Raw genomic sequence first — 23663 nt, 5'->3', positions numbered from 1 at the left:
CTGCAGAGATAGCCTGCAGAGTTCTGTCATTCATTCCAAGTCTGTGCACAAACAATTTGTGCTTCTACTTTTAAATATCCACCTTTCCAGAAATAATTCTCACTGTTGCCGCTTGTTATAGACCCCCCTCAGCCCCCAGCTGTGCCCTGGACACCAAATGTGAACTGATTGCCCCCCATCTATCCTCAGAGTTCGTACTGTTAGGTGACCTAAACTGGGATATGCTTAACACCCCGGCCATCCTACAATCTAAGCTAGATGCCCTCAATCTCACACAAATTATCAAGGAACCTACCAGGTACAACCCTAAATCCGTAACCATGGGCACCCTCATAGATATCATCCTGACCAACTTGCCCTCTAAATATCAAATCAAATCAAATTTATTTATATAGCCCTTCGTACATCAGCTGATATCTCAAAGTGCTGTACAGAAACCCAGCCTAAAACCCCAAACAGCAAGCAATGCAGGTGTAGAAGCACGGTGGCTAGGAAAAACTCCCTAGAAAGGCCAAAACCTAGGAAGAAACCTAGAGAGGAACCAGGCTATGTGGGGTGGCCAGTCCTCTTCTGGCTGTGCCGGGTGGAGATTATAACAAAACATGGTCAAGATGTTCAAATGTTCATAGATGACCAGCATGGTCGAATAATAATAAGGCAGAATAGTTGAAACTGGAGCAGCAGCACAGTCAGGTGGACTGGGGACAGCAAGGAGTCATCATGTCAGGTATTCCTGGGGCATGGTCCTAGGGCTCAGGTCCTCCGAGAGAGAGAAAGAAAGAGAGAATTAGAGAGAGCATATGTGGGATGGCCAGTCCTCTTCTGGCTGTGCCGGGTGGAGATTATAACAGAACATGGCCAAGATGTTTAACCTCTCTTCGTATCGTCTGAGATCTCCAAAGATTGGAAAGCTGCCATGGTCATCCCCCTCTTCAAATGGCGAGACAATCTAGACCCAAACTATTATAGACCTACAGCTGAAGTCGGACATTCACATACACTTAGGTTGGAGTCATTAAAATGTGTTTTTCAACCATATTTTTGGCCAGTTAGGACATCTACTTTGCATGACACAAGTAATTTTTACAATAATTGTTTACAGACAGATTATTTCACTTATAATTCACTGTATCACAATTCATTTTTATGCTGATACTGTTATTTACTGTTGTGCCTCGTCTCTTACAAAAGCTTTCCAGAACTTGCAAACTGCTTTTTATACTGTTCAACATACCTTGTGTCAATTGAAGCTTATCCTCAATACTGACAAAACTAAACTAATGGTGTTTTCTAATGCAAGAAATAGACCTCTGAACCTTTCACCTATTACTACCTGTCAGGGCAAGGAGATTGAGACTGTTACCTCATATAAATAACTTGGAATTTTAATTGATGACGGCCTCTCTTTTAAATTGCATATTCAACAATTTACAAAAAAATTTGAGCTGAAATTGGGATTTTAATTTAGGAATAAGGCCTGTTTTTCTTTTGAAGCCAGAAGGACTATGGGGATATTTTATATATGAATGCTTCCGCTCAGTGTTTGAGATCAATTGACACCCTTTACCATGGAGCATTGAGATGTATTTTAAACTGCAAAACCCTTACGCACCACTGCCCTTTATATACCAGGGTTGGCTGGCATTCTCTAATCACTCGTAGGCTCAGGCACTGCTATACTTTTATCAATAAAGCCATTTTGGGTTTACTACCATTTTATTTGAGCATTTTTATTGTTCATAAATGTGGTGGGTACTCTCTTCGTTCGCTGGACTTTATCCTGCTAACTGTTCCAAATGTCCGAACTGAATTTGGTAAAAGGGCTTTTATGTCTTCTGCACCATCGTCTTGGAACACCTTACAAAATACTTTTAAACTGGAAGAACTTGTCCTGATTGATGTTTTTAAATCACTGATGAAGGATTTTGAGGCTGATTCCCTGACCTGTCAATGTTTTTAATTTGCTGTTTTATACGCTTGTGGATTCAATGGTTTTTACTAGATTACTTTTAGTTTTTCATGTTGTCTGTCTGTAATGTTTTTGTAATGACTTGGTGCTGCCTATCTTGGCCAGGGCGCTCTTGAAAAAGAGATTTTAATCTCAATGAGCCTGGTTAAATAACGGTTAAATAAAAAATCCCAGAACAACAGCAAAGGACCCTGTGAAGATGCTGGAGGAAACAGGTACAAAGTATCTATATCCACAGCAAAACGAGTTCTATATCGTCATAACCTGAAAGGCCGCCCAGCAAGGAAGAAGCCACTGCCTCAAAACCGACATAAAAAAGCCAGACTATGGTTTGCAACTGCACATGGGGACAAAGATCGTACTTTCTGGAGAAATGTCCTCTGGTCTGATGAAACAAAAATATGACTGTTTGGCCATAATGACCATCGTTATGTTTGGAGGAAAAGGGGGATGCTTGCAAGCTGAAGAACCCCATCCTAACCGTGAAGTATGGGGGTGGCAGCATCATGCTGTGGGGTGCTTTTCTGCAGGAGGGACTGGTGCACTTCACAAAATAGATGGCGTCATTAGGTGGATATATTGAAGTAACATCTCAAGACATCAGTTAAAGCTTGGTCGCAAATGGGTCTTCCAAATGGACAATGACCCCAAGCATACTTCCAAATTTGTGGCAAAATGGCTTAAGGACAACAAAGTCAAGGTATTGGAGTGGTCATCACAAAGCCCTGACCTCAATCTCATAGAAAAATTGTGGGCAAAACTGAAAAAGTGTGTGTGAGCAAGGAGGCCTACAAACCTGACTCAGTTACACCAGCTCTGTCAGGAGGAATGGGTCAAAATTCACCCAACTTATTGTGGGAAGCTGGTGGAAGGCTACCTGAAACGTTTGATCCAAGTTAAACATTTTAAAGGCAATGCTAACAAATACTAATTGAGTGTATGTAAACTTATGACCCACTGGGAATGTGATGAAAGAAAGAAAAGCTGAAATAAATCATTCTCTCTACTATTATTCTGACATTTCACATTCTTAAAATAAAGTGATGATCCTAACTGGCCTAAAACAGGGAATTTTTACTAGGATTAAATGTCAGGAATTGTGAAGAACTGAGTTTAAATGTATTTGGCCTAGGTGTATGTAAACTTCCGACTTCAACTGTCTATCCATCCTGCCCTGCCTTTCTAAAATCTTCGAAAGCCAAGTTAAACAGATCACCGACCATTTTGAATCCCACCATACCTTCTCCACTATGCAATCTGGTTTCAGAGCTGGTCATGGATGCACCTCAGCCACGCGCAAGGTCCTAAACAATATCATAACCGCCATCGATGAAAGACAGTACTGTGCAGCCGTATTCATTGACCGGGCCAAGGCATTCGACTCTGTCAATCACCGCATTCTTATCGGCAGACTCAATAGCCTTGGTTTCTCAAATGACTGCCTTGCCTGGTTCACCAACTACTTCTCAGATAGAGTTCAGTGTGTCAAATCTGAGGGCCTGTTGTCCAGGTGCCACAGGGTTAAATTCTCGGGCAGACTATTTTATCTGTATATCAATGATGTCGCTCTTGCTGCTGGTGATTCTCTGATCCAGCTCTACGCAGATGACACCGTTCTGTATACATCTGGCCCTTCTTTGGACACTGTGTTAACTAACCTCCAAACGAGCATCAATGCCATAAAACACTCCTTCTGTGGCCTCCAACTGCTTTTAAATGCTAGTAAAACCAAATACATGCTTATCAACCGTCTGCTGCCCGCACCCGCCTGCCCGTCTAGCATCACTACTCTGGGCAGTTCTGACTTAGAATATATGGACAACTACAAATACCTGGGTGTCTGGTTAGACTGTAAACTCTCCTTCCAGATTCACATTAAGCATCTCCAATCCAAAATTAAATCTAGAATCGGCTTCCTATTTCACAACAAAGCCTCCTTCACTCATGCTGCCAAACATACCCTCGTAAAACTGACTATCCTACCGATCCTTGACTTTGCCGATGCCATTTACAAAATAGCCTACAACACTCTACTCAGCAAACTGGATGTAGTCTATCACAGCGCCATCCGTTTTGTCACCAAATCCCCATATACTACCCAACACTGCGACCTGTATGCTCTCGTTTGCTGGCGCTCGCTACATATTCATCGCCAAACCCACTGGCTCCAGGTCATCTATAAGTCTTCGCTAGTTGTAGCCTCGCCTCGCTTTATCTCAGCTCACTGGTCACCATAGCAACACCCACCCGTAGCACACGCTCCATCAGGTATAGTTCACTGGTCATCCCCAAAGTCAACGCCTATTTGGCCACCTTTCCTTCCAGTTCTCTGCTGCCAATGACTAGAACGAAATGCGAAAATCACTTATATCTCCCTCACTAGCTATAAGCATCAGCTGTCAGAGCAGCTTACCGATCACTGGACCTGTACACAGCCAATCTGTAAATAGCCAACCCAACTACCTCATCCCCATATGGTTATTTTGTATTTTTTTTGCTCATTTGCACACCAGTATCTCTACTTGCACATCTATCACTCCAGTGTTAATCCTAAATTGTAATTACTTTGCCTCCACGGCCTATTTATTGCCTTACCTCCCTAATCTTACTACATTTGCACACACCGTATATAGATTTTTCTATTGTGTAATTGACTATACGTTTTTTTTATCCCATGTAATTGACTATTTGTTTGTTTATCCCATGTGTAACTGTGTTGTTGTTTGTGTCTCACATGTCCCTGAGAAAGATGAGGCATGCATGTGTATGTTGGGCATTATCCAAACTGCAGTATCAGCACTGTCTAAATCAAGTTGGTCTAACACACCATTTTAACCACAGGAAGAAAGGCGAAAAATACCCAGTTAATGATCATATGAAACACAGACCTCACGCTAACACAGATTAACTTCCTCACCCACCACAGCCCATGGTTCCTAGAACAGGAATGTGTGTACAGGGATGTGAAGCCTGGAGGCCAAGACTAAGGGATATGAGACCGGGCATAGCAGTCGTTTGGAAATTGCTTCCAAGGATGAACCAGACTTTTGGAGGTCTACATGAATCTACTAGCAGGAGTATCTACATGAATCTACTAGCAGGAGTATCTACATGAATCTACTAGCAGGAGTATCTACATGAATCAATTAGCAGGAGTATCTACATGAAACTACTAGCAGGAGTATCTACATGAATCTATTAGCAGGAGTATCTACATGAATCTACTAGCAGGAGTATCTACATGAATCAATTAGCAGGAGTATCTACATGAAACTACTAGCAGGAGTATCTACATGAAACTACTAGCAGGAGTATCTACATGAAACTACTAGCAGGAGTATCTAAACTAAGAGAAAAAAAAGAAAAAGAAACATCCTCTCACTGTCAACTGCGTTTATTTTCAGCAAACTTAACATGTGTAAATATTTGTATGAACATAACAAGATTCAACAACTGAGACATAAACTGAACAAGTTCCACAGACATGTGACTAACAGAAATTGAATTATGTGTCCCTGAACAAAGGGGGGGTCAAAATCAAAAGTAACAGTCGGTATCTGGTGTGGCCACCAGCTGCATTAAGTACTGCAGTGCATCTCCTCCTCATGGACAACAACAGATTTGCCAGTTCTTGCTGTGAGATGTTACCCCACTCTTCCACCAAGGCACCTGCAAGTTCCCAGACATTTCTGGGGGGGAATGGCCCTAGCCCTCACCCTCCGATCCAACAGGTCCCAGACGTGCTCAATGGGATTGCGATCCGGGCTCTTCGCTGGCCATGGCAGAACACTAACATTCCTGTCTGGTGTCTTGCGAGGACCTGCCTTACAACAGGCCTACAAGCCCTCAGTCCAGCCTCTCTCAGCCTATTACGGACAGTCTGAGCACTGATGGAGGGATTGTGCGTTCCTGGTGTAACTCGGGCAGTTGTTGTTGCCATTCTATACCTGTCCCGCCGGTGTGGTGTTCGGATGTACCGATCCTGTGCAGGTGTTACACGTGGTCTGCCACTGCGAGGACGATCAGCTGTCCGTCCTGTCTCCCTGTAGCGCTGTTTTATGAGTCTCACAGTACGGACATTGCAATTTATTGCCCTGGCCACATCTGCAGTCCTCATGCCTCTGTGCAGCATGCCTAAGGCACGTTCACGCAGATGAGCAGGGACCCTGGGCATCTTTATTTTGGTGTTTTTCAGAGTCAGTAGAAAAGCCTCTTTAGTGTCCTAAGTTTTCATAACTGTGACCATAATTGCCTACAGTCTGTAAGCTGTTAGTGTCTTAATGACCGTTCCACAGGTGCATGTTCATTAATTGTTTATGGTTCATTGAACAAGCACGGGAAACAGTGTTTAAACCCTTTACAATGAAGATCAGTGAAGTTATTTGAATTTTTACGAATTATCTTTGAAAGAAAGGGTTCTGAAAAAGGGACGTTACTTTTTTTGCTGAGAATACATTCTTCTACTTGCAGGAGTATCTACATTTATACTAGACCTACACAACTTTTACAAACCATTTGCATTCATGAACAAACATTTGCATTGAATGCACAACTTCACACTAACATCCCTCAGAAACCAACCCCCTCTTTTACACTACTGCTACTCTCTGTTCATCATATATGCATAGTCACTTTAACCATATCTACATGTACATACTACGTCAATCAACCTGACTAACCAGTGTCTGTATGTAGCCTCGCTACTTTTATAGCCTCGCTACTGTTTATAGCCTCTCTACTGTATATATAGCCTCCCTACTGTGTATAGCCTCTCTACTGTATATAGCCTCTCTACTGTATATAGCCTCCCTACTGTATATAGCCTCTACTGTATATAGCCTCTCTACTGTATATAGCCTCCCTACTGTATATAGCCTCCCTACAGTATATAGCCTCCCTACAGTATATAGCCTCCCTACTGTATATAGCCTCCCTACTGTATATAGCCTCCCTACTGTATATAGCCTCTGTACTGTATATAGCCTTTGTACTGTATATAGCCTTTGTACTGTATATAGCCTCTCTACTGTATATAGCCTCTACTGTATATAGCCCCTCTACTGTATATAGCCCCTCTACTGTACATAGCCTCTCTACTGTATATAGCCTCCCTACTGTATATAGCCTCTCTACTGTATATAGCCTCTCTACTGTATATAGCCTCTGTACTGTATATAGCCTTTGTACTGTATATAGCCTCTCTACTGTATATAGCCTCTCTACTGTATATAGCCTCTCTACTGTATATAGCCCTTCTACTGTACATAGCCTCTCTACTGTATATAGCCTCTACTGTATATAGCCTCTCTACTGTATATAGCCTCTCTACTGTATATAGCCTCTGTACTGTATATAGCCTCTCTACTGTATATAGCCTCTCTACTGTATATAGCCTCTGTACTGTATATAGCCTCTCTACTGTATATAGCCTCTGTACTGTATATAGCCTCCCTACTGTATATAGCCTGTCTTTTTACTGTTGTTTTTATTTCTTTACTTACCTATTGTTCACCTTATACCTTTTTTGCACTGTTGGTTAGAGCCTGTAAGGAAGCATTTCACTGTAAGGTCTACTACACCTGTTGTATTCAGCATTTCACTGTAAGGTCTACTACACCTGTTGTATTCAGCATTTCACTGTAAGGTCTACTATACCTGTTGTATTCAGCATTTCACTGTAAGGTCTACTACACCTGTTGTATTCAGCATTTCACTGTAAGGTCTACTACACCTGTTGTATTCAGCATTTCACTGTAAGGTCTACTACACCTGTTGTATTCAGCATTTCACTGTAAGGTCTACTACACCTGTTGTATTCAGCATTTCACTGTAAGGTCTACTACACCTGTTGTATTCAGCATTTCACTGTAAGGTCTACTACACCTGTTGTATTCAGCATTTCACTGTAAGGTCTACTACACCTATTGTATTCAGCATTTCACTGTAAGGTCTACTATACCTGTTGTATTCAGCATTTCACTGTGAGGTCTACTACACCTGTTGTATTCAGCATTTCACTGTAAGGTCTACTACACCTGTTGTATTCAGCATTTCACTGTAAGGTCTACTACACCTGTTGTATTCAGCATTTCACTTCAGCATTTCACTGTAAGGTCCACTACACCTGTTGTATTCAGCATTTCACTGTAAGGTCTACTACACCTGTTGTATTCAGCATTTCACTGTAAGGTCTACTACACCTGTTGTATTCAGCATTTCACTGTAAGGTCTACTACACCTGTTGTATTCAGCATTTCACTGTAAGGTCTACCTGTTGCATGTGACAAATAAACTTTGATTCGGTTTGAAATCAATACTCAAACCTTAGATCAAAAAATGCAGATGGTGGGGAAGAGAAAGGCCAGTTTGAGTGGGATGACATTTACTCAGAGCGATGCCATGTACGGAGACAAAATAACCATTCAGGAGGGTGTGGGACCAAAACAGTTCCATTGGCATGAAAGCAGAAACAAGCCCAAGGTGTTCTGTGTGGCACCTCAAAAACTAAAGCAAAACTATTCTTTCACTCTGTAGTTTGTGCAAGTTGACAATGTCCTTGTTCTGCCTGAGAGGAGTTAGGTTAAAGGAGCCATATGCAAAACTAAGGAAATGTCCCTGCTGCCACATGTTCATCTGACCCAGAGAAAGAGATTAGAACATTTCTATGAATGCCAAACAGTGGATATGGATCATTTACAGCAGTGGGAACATTACGTTTATAGCAACACAATGTTTAGCGTATTTGGAGTGTCTGTAATACATGTTCTGGGGTTGATGGTCACTAGATTTATAGCTGCAGTAGCTGCAATAGTATGTGTCTGGGGGCTAGGGTCAGTCTGTTATATCTGGGGTACTTCTCCTGTCTCAGCCTCCAGTATTTATGCTGCAGTAGTTTGTGTCGGGGGGCTAGGGTCAGTCTGTTATATCTGGGGTACTTCTCCTGTCCCAGCCTCCAGTATTTATGCTGCAGTAGTTTGTGTCGGGGGGCTAGGGTCAGTCTGTTATATCTGGGGTACTTCTCCTGTCCCAGCCTCCAGTATTTATGCTGCAGTAGTTTGTGTCGGGGGGCTAGGGTCAGTCTGTTATATCTGGGGTACTTCTCCTGTCTCAGCCTCCAGTATTTATGCTGCAGTAGTTTGTGTCGGGGGGCTAGGGTCAGTCTGTTATATCTGGGGTACTTCTCCTGTCTCAGCCTCCAGTATTTATGCTGCAGTAGTTTGTGTCGGGGGGCTAGGGTCAGTTTGTTATATCTGGAGTATTTCTCCTGTCTTATCCGGTGTCCTGTGTGAATTTAAGTATGCTCTCTCTAATTCTCTCTTTCTCTCTTTCATTCTTTCTCTCGGAGGACCTGCGCCCTAGGACCATGCCTCAGGACTACCTGACATGATGACTCCTTGCTGTCCCCAGTCCACCTGGCCGTGCTGCAGCTCCAGTTTAAACTGTTCTGCCTGCGGCTATGGAACCCTGACCTGTTCACTGTGATTACTGTTATTTGACCATGCTGGTCATTTATGAACATTTGAACATCTTGGCCATGTTCTGTTATAATCTCCACCCGGCAGCCAGAAGAGGACTGGCTGGTCCCTCTCTAGGTTTTATCCTAGGTTTTGGCCTTTCTAGGGAGTTTTTCCTAGCCACCGTGCTTCTACACCTACATTGCTTGCTGTTTGGGGTTTTAGGCTGGGTTTCTGTACAGCACTTTGATATATCAGCTGATGTAAGAAGGGCTATATAAATAAATTAGATTTTAATGATATGGATTGTTCTCATATCTGTTGATAGTGATTGACACCAGACTGGATGTACAAGGACTGAGGACATGCTGATTATTAACTGTTGTATTGTATTGATGACATTATGTTGAACACTGTGTGATTCTGTAGCAGCTGACAAAGTCACTGCCTTTTGGTTTAGACATCCTGCAAGACTCTCAGACTGGTGTTTACGGAACACTTGGTGCTGTCTGATTAGGATATTAAGGGCATGTCTCCAAGAGGACAGCTAGACATTTCTCTGCTTCTATGTAGAATCTCTCTGTTACAAATTGTAATAAAAACAGATATTTGCAAATGCTTTCATTTTTTTTCACCTGGAAAATCCTATTACACATCTTATTAATAGAATAGCTATTTACTATCATAGATATTCAGAGAAATGATAACAGTGATAATCTTGTTTTTCATAGTCTGAGAGTCTTTAGGTGCCTTTTGGCAAACTCACTTCGGGCTGTCGTGCATTTTACTGAGGAGTGGCTTACGTCTGGCCACTCTACCATAAAAGCCTGATTGGTGGAGCTGCAGAGATGGTTGTCCTTTTGGACGGTTCTCCCATCTGCACAGAGGAACTCTGGAGCTCTGTCAGAGTGACCATTGCATTCTTGGTCATCTCCCTGACCAACGCCCTTCCATATCATGTCCAATCAATTGAATTAGGATCACTGCTACTCTAACTTACACGATGCATACAAGGCCCTCCCCCGCCGTCCTATTGGCAAATCTGACCACGACTCCATTTTGCTCCTCCCTTCCTATAGGCAGAAAATCAAACAGGATGTACCAGTGTTGAGAAGTACATGGAAATAAAATAACCGTCATAACTATTTTGGGAACGAACAGCTGACTGAAGATGGGACGGGCGGTCATTCGTATGGTTGAGTCTGTTTCTGCGATAACATGGACTCAACAAAGTGATTCAACTTTGTTGCTCCTTGTTGAAACAAGCAAGGCGTTGTAGAAAACAATTAATAGAATGGGCTTGGAACCTCTAACTCAGGCAATTGGTAAACTCATGGGTACACTCACAATTGCTGCCTTGTAGAGTGGTGCAATCACTTCCATGGTAAAGGACTATTCAATGCTGGTCTGACCAATCGAAAGCCACGCTTCAAGATTGTTTTGATCACACGGACTGGAAAATGTTCCGGACAGCCTCAGAGAACAACATCGACCTATACGCTGACTCGAGGAGTGAATTTATAAGGAAGTGTATAGGAGATGTTGTATCCACTGTGACTATTAAAACCTACCCTAACCAGAAACCGTGAATAGATGGCGGCATTCAGGGCAAAACTGAAAGTGCGAACCACTGCATTTAACCATGGAAAGGTGACTGGGATTATGGCTGAATACAAACAGTGTAGTTATTCCCTCCGCAAGGCAATCAAACAAGTGAAATGTCAGTATAGAGACAAAGTGGAGTCGCAATTCAAAGGCACAGACACGAGACATATGTGGAAGGGTCTATAGACAATCACGGACAACAAAAAGAAAACCAGCCACGTCACGGACACCGACGTCTTGCTTCCAGACAAACTGAACACCTTCTTTGCCCACTTTGAGGATAATACAGTTCCACTGACGTGGCCCACTTCCAAGAACTGTGAGCTCTCCTTCTTCGTGGCCACGTCAGTAAGACATTTAAACATGTTAACCCTCGCAAGGCTGCCGGTCCAGACGGCATCCCAAGCCGCGTCTTCAGAGCCTGAGCAAACCAGCTGGCTGGTCTGTTTATGGACATATTCAATCTCTCCCTATCCCAGTCTGCTGTCCCCACATGCTTCAAGATGGCCACCATTGTTCCTGTACCTAAGAAGGCAAAGGTAACTGAGCTAAATGACTAGTAGCACTCACTTCTGTCATCATGAAGTGCTTTGAGAGACTAGTCAAGGATCATATCACTTCCCCCTTACCTGTCACCCTAGACCCACTTCAATTTCAATACCGCCTCAATAGATCCACAGACGATAAATCGCAATCACACTGCCCTATCCCATCTGGACAAGAGGAATACCTATGTAAGAATGCTGTTCTTTGACTACAGCTCAGCCTTCAACACCATAGTACACTCACACAAGCTCATCATTAAGCTAGAGGCCCTGGGTCTCAACCCTGCCCTGTGCAATTGGGTCCTGGACTTCCTGACGGGCCACCCCCAGGTGGTGAAGGTAGGAAACAACATCTCCACTTCGATGATCCTCAACACTGGGGCCCCACAAGTGGGCTTGATTACCAACAACGTCAAGAGGAGGAGGAGGCGAGGGCACTCGGAGTGTTGTGTCAGCAAAACAACCTCCCCACTCAACGTCAACAAAAGAAAGGAGATTATCGTGAACTTCAGGAAACAGCAGAGGGAGCACCCCCCCCATCCATATCGACGGGACAGCAGTGGAGAAGGTGGAAAGTTTTAAGTTCCTCGGCGTACACATCACGGACAAACTGAAAGGGTCCACCCACGCAGACAGAGTGGAGAAGAAGGCACAACAGCGCCTCTTCAACCTCAGGAGGCTGAAGAAATGTGTCTTGTCATCTAAAACGCTCACGAACTTTTACAGATGCACAATTGAGAGTATCCTGTCAGGCTGTATCATTGCCTGGTATGGCAACTGCACCGCCCACAACCGCAGGGCTCTCCAGAGGGTGGTGCGGTCTGCACAACACAACACCGGGGGCACAGTACTTGTCCTCTAGAACATTTACAGCACCCGATGTCACAGGAAGGCCAAAAAGATCATCAAGAACAACAACCACCCGAGCCACTGCCTGTTCATCCCTGCTATCATCTAGAAGGCGAGGTCAATAAAGGTGCATCAAAGCTGGGACAGCGAGACTGAATAACAGCTTCTATCTGAAGGCCATCAAACGGTTAAATAGTCGTCACTAACACAGAAACGCTGCTGTCTACATACAGACTTGAAATCATTGGCCATTTTAATAAATGGATCACTAGTCACTTTAAACAATGCCACTTTAATAATGTTTACATACAGTTGAAGTCGGAAGTTTACATACACCTTAGCCAAGTACATTTAAACAGTTTTTCACAAATCCTGACATTTAATCCTAGTAAATATTCCTTGGCTTAGGTCAGTTAGGATCGCCACTTTATTGTAAGAATGTGAAATGTCAGAATAATAGTAGCGAGAATGATTCATTTCAGATTTGATTTCTTTCATCACATTCCCAGTGGGTCATAAGTTTACATACTAATTGATTGTATTTGTTAGCATTGCCGTTAAATTGTTTAACATGGGTCAAACGTTTCGGATAGCCTTCCACAAGCTTCCCACAATAAGTTGGGTGAATTTTGGCCCATTCCTCCTGACAGAGCTGGTGTAACTGAGTCAGGTTTGTAGGCCTCCTTGCCCGCACACGCTTTTTCAGTTCTGCCCACATATTGTCTATAGGATTGAGGTCAGGGCTTTGTGATGGCCACTCCAATAACTTGACTTTGTTGTCCTTAAGCCATTTGCCACAACTTTGGAAGTATGCTTGGGGTCATTGTCCATTCGGAAGACCCATTTGCGACTAAGCTTTAACTTCTGATGTCTTGAGATGTTGCTTCAATATAGCCACCTAATTTTCCTTATTCGTGAAGCCATCTATTTTGTGAAGTGCACCAGTCCCTCCTGCAGCAAAGCACCCCACAACATGATGCTGCCACCCCAGTGCTTTACGGTTGGGATGGTGTTCTTCGGCTTGCAAGCCTCCCCCTTTTTCCCCACACATAATGATGGTCATTATGGCCAAACAGTTCTATTACTGTTTCATCAGACCAGAGGACATTTCTCCAAAAGTACAATCTCTATCCCCATGTGCAGTTGCAAACCACAGTCTGGCTTTTTTATGGTGGTTTTGGAGCAGTGGCTTCTTCCTTGCTGAGCGGCTTATCAGATTATGTCGATATAGGACTTGTTTTACTGTGGCTATAGATACTTTTGTACCTGCTTCCTCTAGCATCTTCACAAGGTCCTTTGCTGTTGTTCTGGGATTGATTTGCACCTTTCGCACCAAAGTACGTTCATCTCTAGGAGACAGAACACGTCTCTTTCCTGAGCGGTATGATGGCTGCGTGGTCCCATGGTGTTTATACTTGCGTACTATTGTTTGTACAGATGACCGTGGTATCTTCAGGCGTTTGGAAATTGCTTCCAAGGATAAACCAGACTTGTGGAGGTCTACAATTTTTGTTCTGAGGTCTTGGCTGATTTCTTTCGATTTTCCCATGATGGCAAGCGATTGGCACTGAGTTTGAAGGTAGGCCTTGAAATACATCCACAGGTACACCTCCAATTGACTCAAATTATGTCAATTAGCCTATCAGAAGCTTCTAAAGCAATTACATTATTTTCTGGAATTTTCCAAGCTGTTTAAAGGCATAGTCAACTTAGTGTATGTAAACTTCTGACCCACTGGAATTGTGATATAGTAAATTATAAGTGAAATAATCTGTCTTTAAACAATTGTTGAAAAAAATGACTTGTGTCATGCACAAAGTAGATGTCCTAACCAACTTACCAAAACTATAGTTTGTGAACAATAAATTTGTGGAGTGGTTAAAAAAATAGTTTTAATGACTCCAACCTAAGTGTATAGAAACTTCCAACTTCAACTGTATCTTGCATTACTCATCTCATATGTATGAACTGTATTTTATACCATCTATTGCATCTTGCACACCCTGCTTTGTATTTGCTCATCCATATATTTATATGTATATATTCTTATTCCATTCCTTTACTTAGATGTGTATGTATTAGGTAGTTGTTGTGGAATTGTTAGATTACTTGTTAATTATCGCTGCACTTTCGGAACTAGAAGCACAAGCATTTCGCTACACTCGCATTAACATCTGCTAACCATGTGTATGTGAACAATACAATTTGATTTGATCCTCAGTTTTCTCCTATCACAGCCGTTAAACTCTGTAACTGTTTTAAAGTCACCATTGGCCCCATTGTAAAATCCCAGAGCAGTTTCCTTCCTCTCCAGCAACTGAGTTAGGAAGGACGCCTGTATCTTTGTAGTGACTGGGTGTATTGATACACCATCCAAAGTGTAATGAATAACTTCATTATGCTGAAAGGGATATTCAATGTCTGTTTATTTAACAGGTATTTTTTAATCACTGCTCGACTGAGGGACCTTACAGATCATTTATATGTGTTGGGTACAGACATTAGGTAGTTTTCATAAAATCATACTAAACACTACTACTGCACTCAGAGTGAGTCCATACAACGTATTATGTGACTTGTATTATGTGAAGCAAGTGTTTACTCCAGATCTTATTTAGGCTTGCCATAACAAAGGGGTTGAAACTCTAAAAACATAATGCCACTTTGACATTATTGGGTATTGTGTGTAGGCCAGTGACACAAAATCTCAATTGAATCCGTTTTAAATTCAGAATGTAACACAACAAAATGTGGAACAAGTCAAGGAGGCACTGTATAAAATAACAACAAAAATTGCGACAAAATTGTGTGACACATTTTTATGTCATCAAAATAATGTGTCAACAATACAAGGATGTTGTATCAATAATATAATGACATTCTAGTATTTGAACTTACCTGTAGTGCTGGTTCCATTGCTTTCCTCTGGTTTAGAGCTGGGCTGTCTGGTGGTGTCCTGCGCTGTTGTCTGGGTACTCGTGGAACAGCCCATCCTGCTTGTCTCACATAGAGGACTGAAGTGGATGAAAATGAGATCCCCAAAGAGCCGTCTGTTGCTCTGATCGCGGGCTTGATACTATTCAAATCAGCAGGACTGAAGGCTATACAGCAGGGATCATCAACTAGAGTCAGCAGCGGGACGCCAGCTGGGGAACCGTGCTATATAGTCATTTCACTGGTCTCCACAATTGCATATTTGCGCATGCCTCGTTTTAAATACACCGGGCAACGGCTTGTTGTGGCAGCAGCAGGTTACCACCAGTGTGATGCCTGCATAGTGTCGATACTGGGCTACAGTCTGCTTGCGGTGTGTTTCAGTACCCAGCAGAGAACAGACACCTACATTATTCAGTGCATGCGATCAGAGAAGGAACGTTGTCTAGCGTGCGTGAGCATTGCACTCTAATAATTGGTCACGTCACTATAGCTGGAAAGCCATCCTGCCCTACCAAGCAAAAAAGCAGTAATTTCAAATTTGGTCGAAAATGTGTTCATGTAATTTTTGCTAAGTTAAATACATGCTTAATAATGTGGACAAGTATCCTGCCTCTATTGTATTGTGTTTTGGAGAAAATAGGGGTCATGTTAGCAGTAACTGTATAAAGTTACTATGAACCCAAGGTAAATAAAAGCCATTTTTCTCAGTTTCACGCTCCGAGGAGTTACTGCCTTTTTGCTTGGTACTTTGTATTTATGTTATTTACATTATTCTCATAGGAATGTGAAGAACGTCAGTTCTTATGTGGTGTATTATTTATTGTTAAAGGGTGGAAAATATGAATGGATGGGCTGTTTATTCAACCAATTAGGATGCATATAGTAAAGTAAATGTGTGACATTTTAAAGAAATATTTGACTTCTGAATGTTTCGGTGTTAAAATAATACTTTATCAAGTTCCATAACATCAAATATTTTTGTTCAAATCCTAAAGTTATTATACAGAATAGAGACAACAGCGTCACCCCGTGGGGCTCCGGGGTTGTGTATGTGTGGATGATTCAATGCATTAAAAACAGCCTCTAAATGTAGGTCCGTTTTGTGTTTGTCCTCTGGTTGGTAAAAATCACACTTGCCATTATGAAAGCTGTAGTGTTTTGGCCTTTGCTTTCTCGTGATAAGGTCGTCGGGCTGAAGAATGATCTGATATAGAAATCACCTCAAGTGGAGCACCCTGCTTTAACTGACCAATCCGCTGAGATCAGCGAATCAGCGCAGGACCACGCCAACCTGCCGCAAAGCACGCTGGGACTTCCTTTCTTTCCGAGGCCATATTGGAGCAACAGACTTGTAAGTTCACCTCTTTGTTTCATCTTTAACATTTATATATTTAGGCAATGTTGGTGGACATCACCCGGTTGATTACTAACGTGAAATTGTCCAATCTCATATTTTTTGTTTCAGGTTGGCCATAACGGAGTAAATCGCAGCTATGGTGGCCGCCAAGAAGACGGTGAGTCGAGCTGTAGTGAACGCATGTGTGGTCTCATGTACTTCAGGAGGAATCATGGCGCTGTCTGGGCTTAGTGCAACACATGTGTTTACACGTTTTTAGAAACTGTCAATGTCGCCCATACATATGTTTGGAACTTGGCCAAACATACAATGTTGTAGTTCCTGAAGATGTCTAGCTTTAGTTGTTAACAATTGACAGAATCCAGATGTTATATTAACCGTCACCGGCTTGCCAGCTAACAGGCTAATATAGCGTTAGCCAGACAGCAAGTTGAATGGTTGTACTAGGGGCATTTTGACCGTATGGTTGGCTAATGAAGAAACCCTAACAGCACTGTCATCTGAACTATTATATCTGATCAATTAACTAGATAGTGTTGTGACTGTCATGGCCTTTAGGATGGCAGTAATTGGCCACTAACCCCCCACCCCCACCCCATTCATCGGTAATAAGGTCCTCAATCGACTTTCTGAATTACCCAAGAAGCAACAAAACATCAAAATGTAAGAACATTTTAGAAAATTGTTACACAAATAAGGTGCAAGAAATTCAGGCCAATTAGTTTAGTCCGTAGAGACGAAAGGAATTTCCGGAGTTGGCAGTTGTCTAAGACCGGCTGTGGTGACTCAACGTCTCAAGTTTAGTAAAGATGTTAGATACAGTGGGACTTTATGTAAAATGACTTTATAAATGGAGACACAGCAATGTATTAACTTTCTGGTAGTGAATGCTGTGATGAATACTAAAATTGTCCCCCATAACAATGTGCAGTGTGCTATGTTAAACAGCATCTAACGGCTTTAATGAAGTGACAGCTGCGTTCATATACATGTCGCCATAGTCTAGGACCGATGGTCATGTCGACCTTCATAATCTGCCTTCTACTATTTAACTAGAGGCAGCACCTATTTCTATAGAAGCCCATATTTATTCTCAGCTTCTTAACTCGTCAATATGCTTTTTAAAGGACTGCTAGCCTTTCATCTTTCCCGATGCCCAGATATTTGTAAACCGGCACATGAGCAATATGAACACCATCAGCTTAAATCATCAGTTGTATGCACTCTAGAGACCCCATCTAGTTAGTTTTACCTGCAGTCAATACTAATTTAAGGTCAGCGATTTCTGTAATACAAAAGAAGGCAGACCGTAGTTCATGTTGAGCTTGGTCAACCGCGGGAGCAATGGAACAACAGTATCATCTGCGTACCGGTGCAGGTTACGCGTTTTTACAGACAAGTCGATATTGTTCATGTTAACACTGATGATATAATGGGTGAACTGGTGGCCATTGCGAGTGGACCCGTAGGGGCAAGCAGGAAGTGTACCCATCTATGTGCTGTGATTTGATTCAACTCAACTATTACAACAAAATACATTCCGTTGCATGAGCCACATCAGTTATCATAATTTGAATGAACTTTCTACATTACCATTTAAATGATTGCATCACAATACCAGGCGGCCATTGCGAGTGTACACATGAGGTTACCAGTCATTGGCCACTGTAACCCTGGTAATATGACTGGTGAATAGAACAGGCTTGGAACCTGTAACCCTGGTAATATGACTGGTAAATAGAATGAATAGAACCTGTAACCCTGGTAATATGACTGGTAAATAGAATGAATAGAACCTCTAACCCTGGTAAATAGAATGAATAGAACAGGCTTGGAACCTCTAACCCTGGTAAATAGAATGAATAGAACAGGCTTGGAACCTCTAACCCTGGTAAATAGAATGAATAGAACAGGCTTGGAACCTCTAACCCTGGTAAATAGAATGAATAGAACCTGTAACCCTGGTAATATGACTGGTAAATAGAATGAATAGAACAGGCTTGGAACCTGGTAAATAGAGGTTCCAAGCCTGTTCTATTTACTCTATTTCTCTGTGTTGCTGCATTGTGGGGAGCATTGTCTAGGCAGCCCGGAGACTTGTTTGCTAGTTTCAGCAACTGTCCATGTTACCACAGACTCAACAGTTAATTTGAAGAAAAACAAATGTATATTTTTTAAATGGTTACGATAGTTATTGTATTACAATGACGGTCTTCATCTATAACCGTCGGTTACATGGTGGTATGGTAATTGTGCCAGCCCTAGTTATATGTACTCAAATCGCATGTATCCCAATTAGAATACCATATATCATGTTTGGCTCAATGCATATGAGCTACGTTCATAGTTCATCAATGTTTCTCACAAAACATAATTGTTACTTTGATGGCAGAAAAAGTCCCTGGAGTCCATCAACTCCCGTCTCCAGCTGGTGATGAAGAGCGGTAAATATGTTCTGGGATACAAGCAGTCCCAGAAGATGATCCGCCAGGGAAAAGCCAAGCTGGTCATCCTGGCCAACAACACACCTGCCCTCAGGTAACTAAGGCCTACATTTATTTAGTATTAGCTAAAGTTAAGGACATTATCACTAATGCCCCTTTCACACCTAACATGGTGAGCTAAAGTTTATACCTTGCTAGCCTTGGGTTTATTCATTAGTTGAATTCTGTTGCAAAACGTTTTGCAATGGAAAACGTTTACTCCAAACAGAAAATGTTCTGCAATGAAATCAAGTTATTATTGGACATTCATGTATGTCTCTCTACATTTGGTTCCTAGAGTTAACACTTTCCATTGCAATACCTGTGCTAATTTGCTGTCTGCGTCTCCGAAAACACCTGGGTCACTGAAACATCCTGTCGGCTGCAACTGTTAAAGCAAGTTAAAACAGTTTACATTAAGTGTGTGTTTCGATTTGATATGAAAGTAGGGGGATTCATGTTTCTATAACCGTATCGCTGTTGAGAATTGATTCACGTTTGGATGGAGTATTTGGCTGTTTTGGCTTCCAGAGCCAATTGTCCCTTTAAACAGAACAGGTAAGGTTAGGGTTAGGGAGTAAGGAGTAATGTTAGGCTCCTTCAGTCCTTTATTGGACTAGGCATGGTGGACTTCTTCCTTAATGGGATTCCTGTAATCTGATTACAAAAAACTAACTGTAATCCCATATGTTACCAGCAACATGTACAGTTTTGGTTTCATGAGATGAAATAAAAGATCCCAGAAATGTTCCATATCCACAAAAATATTATTTCTCTAAAAATGTTGTGTACAAATTTGTCTACGTCACTGTTAGTGAGCATTTCTCCTTTGCCAAGATAATCTATCCACCTGACAGGTGTGGCATACCAGGAAGCTGATTAAACTGCATGATCATTACAAAGGTGCGCCTTGTGCTGGGGACAATAAAAGGCCACTCAAATGTGCACTCAATGCCACAGATGTCTCAAGTTGAGGTAGCTTGCAATTGGAATGCTGATTGCTGGAATGTCCACCAGAGCTGTTGCCAGAGAATTGAATGTTCCTTTCTCTACCATAGGCCACCTCCAATGTTTTAGAGAATTTGGCAGTACATCCAACAGGCCTCCGCAGACCACGTGTATGGCGTTGTGGGCGAGCGGTTTGCTGATGTCAATGTTGTGAACAGTGTCCCATGGTGGGGTTATGGTATGGGCCGGCATAAGCTATGGACGCCAAACAGAATTGCAATTTGAATGCACAGAGATGCATGACGAAATCCTGAGGCCCATTGTCGCCACCATCACCTTGTGTTTCAAGCTTGATAATGCACAGCACCATGTCACAAGGGTCTGTACACAATTCCTGGAAGCTGAAATGTCAGTTCTTCCATGGCCTGCATACTCACCAGACATGTCACCCATTGAGCACGTTTGGATTGACGTGTACAAGGCAGATGGTGGTCACACCAGATTCTGGTTTTCAGCTCGTCACCTGTGACCAACAGATGCATATCTGTTTTCCCAGTCATGTGAAATCCATAGCTGAAGGCCTAATGAATTTATTTCGCTTGACTGATTTTCCTTTTGAATTGTAATTCAGTAAAATTGTAAAAATTGTTGCATGTTGCGCTTATTTTTGTTCAGTGTATATAACCTCTTGGATTACTTTTAAATTCAGAAAGCCGGCGTTGTTTCCATCAAGTTAAGTTGAACCAATGTGGAATTGGCGTCTGCCCAGTAGGATATTTTCGTTAAATTGTGCATTCATAAAGTATTCAGACCCCTTCACTTTTTCCATGTCACTGATGACACGCCAAATGATGACCACCAATCAGAGACCACTATGACACACCTAATGAATACCACCATGATGACACACCAGATGACCACCAATCACAGACCACTATAATGAAACACCAGATGACCACCAATCACAGACCACTATGACACACACTAGATTACCACCAATCACAGACCACTATAATGACACACCAGATGACCACCAATCACAGACCACTATAATCACACACTAGATTACCACCAATCACAGACCACTATAATGACACACCAGATTACCACCAATCAGAGACCACTATGATGACACACCAAATGATGACCACCAATTAGAGACCACTATGATGACACACAGATGTGTTTGATGGTTGACGGTAATCAGATTACATCACTGAGTTAATTTAAATTATTAATTTAGAAAGTAACCTATCCAACCCTGGTGTAATCCTAGGAATAGTTCCTAGGCGTTGCTTGTGCGTTCTTATGGATAGGTTAATTTTTGTTTTGTTTTATGTACTCCTCCTACAAAGGCACACCTGTATTGGTCTGCTTGCAGGTGTGTAAGAACAGGAGGAACATTCAAATGAGGGCTGACTTTACTTGCTGCACCTGCAGTTGGTCGTTCAGCAATCAGACACCTTGAGAAAACAACCTAGACAACTACAGCATTAGACTGAAGGGATAATGTTTCATTGGTGTAGCTTGTCCTCGTGTTGCTTTCCCCCATACACGCAGAAGGGATAATGTTTCATTAGTGTAGCTTGTCCTCGTGTTGCTTTTCCCCATACACGCAGAAGGGATAATGTTTCATTAGTGTAGCTTGTCCTCGTGTTGCTTTTCCCCATACACGCAGAAGGGATAATGTTTCATTAGTGTAGCTTGTCCTCGTGTTGCTTTCCCCCATACACGCAGAAGGGATAATGTTTCATTGCAGTGTAGCTTGTCCTCGTGTTGCTTTCCCCCATACACGCAGAAGGGATAATGTTTCATTAGTGTAGCTTGTCCTCGTGTTGCTTTCCCCCATACACGCAGAAGGGATAATGTTTCATTAGTGTAGCTTGTCCTCGTGTTGCTTTCCCCCATACACGCAGAAGGGATAATGTTTCATTGCAGTGTAGCTTGTCCTCGTGTTGCTTTCCCCCATACACGCAGAAGGGATAATGTTTCATTAGTGTAGCTTGTCCTCGTGTTGCTTTCCCCCATACACGCAGAAGGGATAATGTTTCATTAGTGTAGCTTGTCCTTTTGTTGCTTTCCCCCATACACGCAGAAGGGATAATGTTTCATTAGTGTAGCTTGTCCTCGTGTTGCTTTCCCCCATACACGCAGAAGGGATAATGTTTCATTAGTGTAGCTTGTCCTCGTGTTGCTTTCCCCCATACACGCAGAAGGGATAATGTTTCATTGCAGTGTAGCTTGTCCTCGTGTTGCTTTCCCCCATACACGCAGAAGGGATAATGTTTCATTAGTGTAGCTTGTCCTCGTGTTGCTTTCCCCCATACACGCAGAAGGGATAATGTTTCATTGAATGGTAACGTATATAAACTTGTATTGTTTGTTCAGAATTTTGCTGCCTGCATTTCCTGCGGTCATACTTGGCTAAAATGTATTTGTCCTTCCTCAGGAAGTCTGAAGTGGAGTACTATGCCATGTTGGCCAAGACTGGCGTCCATCACTACAGTGGGAACAACATCGAGCTGGGCACGGCCTGTGGAAAGTACTTCAGGGTGTGCACACTGGCTATCATCGACCCCGGTGAGTGTCCAATCAGACTGCATGTCCTGTTTACCACGCCCATTCTGTTGATGGATGGTCTGCAGACAATCCTTTAGCAGTGAGCAATTTGATACTGTTTATTCTTTCATTCATTTAGCATTGTTTTCAAAGATGACATGAACATCTTTGCAGAGAATTATAAAAATGTATGAATGAAGACTAAACGAACCGCTCTACTACTAAATTGCATGTTTGAGTTAATAATTTTGTGAATTGGTAGGTGTAGTTATTTTTAAGTTTCACCGATGCTCACAAATTTGCCCGTTTGTAAATTTTTGCACCTGGTGGCTCTGATGATGTGCCCAGCACGTCACTAGATAAACACCTCATGAACCATTTACCTGAACTGACTGGGCTTTAGCCAGTTGCTTCATTGGTGTCAATGACTTAGTTCCTCTGAAGTTAATGAAGTGACTTTTACACTGTCAAACTAAAGCTTGGTTGGTTTTTAAGTATCTCTTGTATGCTAAACAGTGTGTTTCTATTACCAGGTGATTCTGACATCATCAGGAGTATGCCAGACCAGCCGCAGGGGGAGAAGTAGACATTTCACACTCAATGTTAAAAAATAAACTGTTTTCTATGGTTTTTCTTTGGTCTGTCTTTCTCTTAGTGTGCACATGATAAACATTTAGCTACTTCTATTCTATGTTGTAGGCCGTGTCATTTCTCTAATCTACGTAAGCCTTGAGGCTGGTAGATTCAAATGAGATGTGCTTGTGTAGCCGGTGCTGTAACTCTGCGTTGTGTGGGGTTGATAGAGACCATAAACGTGGACTTTGGAGATCAGGTAGTTTTAATCAACCAGAACTGACTCTCTGCATCCAAAAGGAAATAAAACATTTGTAGAGCCACATCTGTTCTGAGAATCGTCGCCTCTTTCTACAACAGATGCACAATAGGAGGGACTGGGAT

The 23663-nt window shown here is 42.3% G+C and overlaps 2 protein-coding genes across 2 annotated transcripts in view; one reads left to right on the top strand and one right to left on the bottom strand.

Annotated features, from left to right (window-relative positions):
- LOC139403944 (uncharacterized) overlaps positions 1-15586 on the bottom strand; it is a 28883-nt gene extending 13297 nt beyond the window's left edge. The window contains exon 1 of the mRNA XM_071147151.1: positions 15321-15586. Within this exon, the coding sequence (XP_071003252.1) occupies positions 15321-15414 (94 nt within the window). The 5' untranslated portion in view covers positions 15415-15586. The remainder of the gene's footprint in view (positions 1-15320) is intronic.
- A 1044-nt stretch (positions 15587-16630) lies between these two features.
- On the top strand, positions 16631-23336 carry LOC139403945 (large ribosomal subunit protein eL30). Its single transcript, XM_071147153.1, has 5 exons — positions 16631-16710; positions 16825-16873; positions 19109-19254; positions 22597-22727; positions 23240-23336. Exons 2-5 carry the CDS (start codon positions 16853-16855, stop codon positions 23290-23292), a joined length of 351 nt encoding a protein of 116 aa, XP_071003254.1. The 5' UTR covers positions 16631-16710; positions 16825-16852; the 3' UTR covers positions 23293-23336.
- Positions 23337-23663: the final 327 nt, after the last annotated feature.

Source organism: Oncorhynchus clarkii, unplaced genomic scaffold (genome assembly GCF_045791955.1).
Source record: "Oncorhynchus clarkii lewisi isolate Uvic-CL-2024 unplaced genomic scaffold, UVic_Ocla_1.0 unplaced_contig_9947_pilon_pilon, whole genome shotgun sequence".
Classification (NCBI taxonomy): Eukaryota; Metazoa; Chordata; class Actinopteri; order Salmoniformes; family Salmonidae; genus Oncorhynchus; species Oncorhynchus clarkii.
This window is presented reverse-complemented; position numbering and strand designations above follow the sequence as displayed.

What these genes read in the sequence shown, in the direction of transcription:
- LOC139403945 (XM_071147153.1), top strand. Translation starts at nt 16,853, where the DNA reads ATGGTGGCCGCCAAGAAGACG. An exon ending in AACAACACACCTGCCCTCAG is followed by an intron (nt 19,255 to 22,596) that starts GTAACTAAGGCC and finishes GTCCTTCCTCAG; the next exon opens with GAAGTCTGAAGTGGAGTACT. An exon ending in ACTGGCTATCATCGACCCCG is followed by an intron (nt 22,728 to 23,239) that starts GTGAGTGTCCAA and finishes TTCTATTACCAG; the next exon opens with GTGATTCTGACATCATCAGG.